This window comes from Ischnura elegans, chromosome 12 (genome assembly GCF_921293095.1).
Source record: "Ischnura elegans chromosome 12, ioIscEleg1.1, whole genome shotgun sequence".
In the NCBI taxonomy this organism is placed as follows: Eukaryota; Metazoa; Arthropoda; class Insecta; order Odonata; family Coenagrionidae; genus Ischnura; species Ischnura elegans.
This window is the reverse complement of record NC_060257.1, coordinates 20,854,363-20,858,101: the sequence shown is the minus strand read 5'-3', so window position 1 is coordinate 20,858,101 and position 3,739 is coordinate 20,854,363. Positions and strand designations below refer to the sequence as shown.

General features: G+C 38.7%; 1 protein-coding gene across 1 annotated transcript; it reads left to right on the top strand.

Annotated features, from left to right (window-relative positions):
• The first annotated feature begins 2,476 nt into the window (after positions 1-2,476).
• Positions 2,477-3,322, top strand: LOC124169562 (piggyBac transposable element-derived protein 4-like). Its single transcript, XM_046548202.1, has one exon. The coding sequence runs from the start codon at positions 2,477-2,479 to the stop codon at positions 3,320-3,322; it is 846 nt and encodes a 281-aa protein (XP_046404158.1).
• Positions 3,323-3,739: the final 417 nt, after the last annotated feature.

The window sequence follows — 3,739 nt, the reverse complement described above, 5'->3', positions numbered from 1 at the left end:
CATAGATTGGTTTTACTCAAGTTAATACATGAGGTTGCTATGGAAAACGATGCATATACATGGAGAAACACCTAAAAAGTAATTCAACATAAAATTTACCCCAAACATAGTAAAGATACAAATATGATATGATCAATTCAATTCAATATTATATAGTCTTCTCATGACGGTCTATAGGTTACACGGGAAGGGCTCAAAAACTACCTTTGGTAGACCGTTCCAATACCCTGGTTCCGATGAAGGAATGAATATTTCACAGTATTTGAAAGCTGTTTAAGAGGGTCTATTTCGGATAGTGATCTTTTCTTGGTAGATAGTATGGCTATTTGTGATGTTTATCCGTACAGGAACACCAATATAGTACATCTTGATAATACATATCACTTCTCATAGTTATTTTAATGTATTACCTTTCTTGTTATTTCCTCACAATTAATATTTGTAAATTAGATTTACTGCCGTAAAATAAATATTATTACTATTATTAACTTGATAACAGAAATATGCGTAAAGGAAGATAATTTTATGGATTAAAATGGCCAATTCCCGTTCATCTAGGGGTGAAACTATTAATTGCAATATTAAGGTAAAATAGGGCGGCATCGGCGGAAGTCAAGTGATGTACTCGAGGTACCTATTATTAACACACTCAATGCGGATGCCTTGAATTCAAGGCATCCCGCGCTAGCCTAGGACGCGGATGCCTTGAATACAAGGCATCGGTCCCGTTAGGTTTTTCGGCCCGCCATCTGCCTCCGCGTCTTCTACTAGACCCTGCAATTGTGCTCAGCGTCTCAGTGTGTCTTTTCCTGTGACTGGATACAAGTCGTTTGCTTGCAGCAGATTTTTTGCCTTCACACCGCACTTTGTTACTGCAGAGGACTTTCCATGGCACATAAACGCAGAATAGGTATGTTGTTTTTCTAATCCACTTGAAATAGTGTTACGTTTTACTTTTTATTTATATCATTATGGTTTTATACTCCCAAAGAGCGTTTTTTTTTCAATTTTTGAATTTTTTGTTCAATGGCAACAAATTCAGTTCTTTTATTTAAATATCCTCCTCCAGGCATTTTCGCTCAATTTTTAATTTTTATTTCTAATTTTCATTTTTTATGGCATAACATCAATATTTGTTTATTTAAATGGCCTCAACTTAATTTCGTTCAATTTTTTATTGTTATATATCATGGAAATACATTCCATTTTTGCTCATTTAAATGGTTAAAAATATTTAACGAGCTCGTATTATTTTGCAAAACAAACTGCTCTACCGGACATAATTAAAGATAAATTTTGTCTAGTATATATATGCTCATTAATATTTTTTACAAATTCTAGCGCAGTGAAATAAATGTCCCTTTTTTTATAATTATTGAAGATATAGTTACTGTTTATGGGCATATATTATGAATAATAAGGACAATCCATTTTCAGGAAGTGTTGAAGAAGTACCCGCGGATGCCGATGAACCAGTCGCAGGGCCATCTAATGTGACTTCTGGTGAATATTCTATTCAGTCTCTTGAAGATTAATGTTTATTATGGTTTTATATTTTAATATAATTTACATTCCGTAATTTTTAGGACGAGGGGTTCCAACGAAAACGGGAGGCAAGAGGCGTATGACCACTTTGGGCACAGGTTAGCCATTTGTTGTTTTATATTATTTATCTTAGCCATAGGGAAGTGCATTTATTTATTTAAATAATCAATGTAACTATAATAATATTTGGACGCATTGTTCTAGGAGTTCCTGTTGGAAAGAAAGTAAAAACAACATCCACCTTGACGACATCAACTCTCACAGAGGGTGCCATTGATGAGATAATAAAAGCATTTTCATCGGATGAAGAATTCGAAGACACCGATTCTGCTTCGGAAAGTGAAGACGAGAGGCCTGGGACACCCATGCAAGGTATTCTCGAGGGCGAGGAGGATTCAAGGACAACATACTCACACTCTTCGGTGCCCGCTACCGTCAGTGAAACCCTTGCCTTCACAACCCAAGAAAATCCCTCCATTTCGCCGTCCGTCTCAGGCCCTTCTACCCCAGCCCATACTTTGGGTGGTTCCGTCACCCAGTTGCACCCCACTAATCCGTTAGCATGGTCATTGACGCGACCACTTCTTGGCAGTATTCCATTCACTGGCAATCCCGGACTGAAAGAAGCACCGCATTCCCAAACTCCCCGAGGGTATTTTGACCTGCTGTTCGGCGAAGAGTTCTTTGAACTCATTCTTAAAGAGACGGAAAAGTTTGCTGAACATTTGTATTTGGAAAGTCCCTACGTTAAACCGCGAATTGCTTCGTGGAAAAAATTGGACAAAGAGGAGTTTCGAGTGTGGCTAGGGTTGCTTTTCCATATGGGGCACACATCCAAATAAACAGATTAGAGAGCTATTGGAGGACCGACAAGCTCTATAATGTAGGTATTTTCCGGGAAAAAATGAGCCGAGATCGCTTTCTCGTCATAATGCAAGCCTTGCATTTTAATGAGAATCCTGGGGAAAATGACCCCGAGCCTTCTGACAGGCTTTACAAAATTCGCCCTCTTTTAGATTTTTTTGAAAAACGCATGAGGGAAATTGATTACCCTAACAGGAGCCTGTCTTTGGACGAATCAATGCTTCTTTGGCGAGGCCGTTTACTTTTTCGGCAGTATGTCCAAGGGAAGCGGCATAAATTTGGCATAAAAATTTATATGCTCACTGAACCATCAGGATTAGTTCATCGGTTACTGATATACGCTGGAGCTGGAGACAAGGATGTTGGTGGGAAAGGGCACGCAGGGAAAGTGGTACATTCCCTTTTAACGGACTTTAAAAATAAGGGACATGCCATTTACATGGACAATTTTTATAACAGTGTCGAACTGTCCCGGCAACTCCTCAGGGAAAAGACCTACACGACAGGAACGCTAAGGTCACAACGTGTGAACAACCCACCTGATGTTATAAAACAGAAATTGAGAAAGGGAGAAGAATTCCATCAGTGGTCAGACGACGGGGTGTGTGTGTTGAAGTGGCGCGATAGGAGGGAGGTCCTGGCTCTGAGCACTGAGTTTGGTGCAGAAATGGTTGAGGTGCTCGGAAAGCGCAATGTAAGGAAACCTAGAGCGGTGGTAGAGTACAATCGCTGTATGGGGGGCATCGATCATTTCGATCAGTATATGTCGTATTACACTTGCGAGCACCGCACTCTCAAGTGGTACAAAAAAGTAGCTATACACATTTTTCAAATAATGTTACTAAACAGCTACCTATTGTACAATAAGTACAGTGGGGAAAAAAGAATCTGCATGACTTTAGGCATGAAGTAATACAGTCATTACTTTCCGTAGGTAGTGAAGAAAGGCCATCCGACCCTACAATCGTTCCTAAACATTTGCCTTCACCTACCCCAATCTCTGAAGGCAAGAGAAAACACAGAATACAAAAAAGGTGCAGGGTGTGCCATACTAAAGGCATCAAGAAAATGGTGACATACATGTGCAAAGACTGCAAGGGTGGGCCAGGTATTTGTCTTGATTGCTTTCCACTGTATGATCATGATAAGTAGGAGCACAAAAAAGCTAATTTATAATTATGTCATATTTATTTGGATTTAATTTTAAAAATGCATTTTTTCTTGATTTTCTTGTAATGGAATGTGAGTATACATTAACTAAAAAATTGAAAATACGATGTTTAAAGTCTTCAAGATTATGTTACCATTTTATGTATTTTATTCTTCTATC

Excerpts from the sequence above, each read along its gene's own strand:
- LOC124169562 (XM_046548202.1), top strand. The coding sequence starts at position 2,477 with ATGCAAGCCTTGCATTTTAATGAGAATCCTGGGGAAAATGACCCCGAG.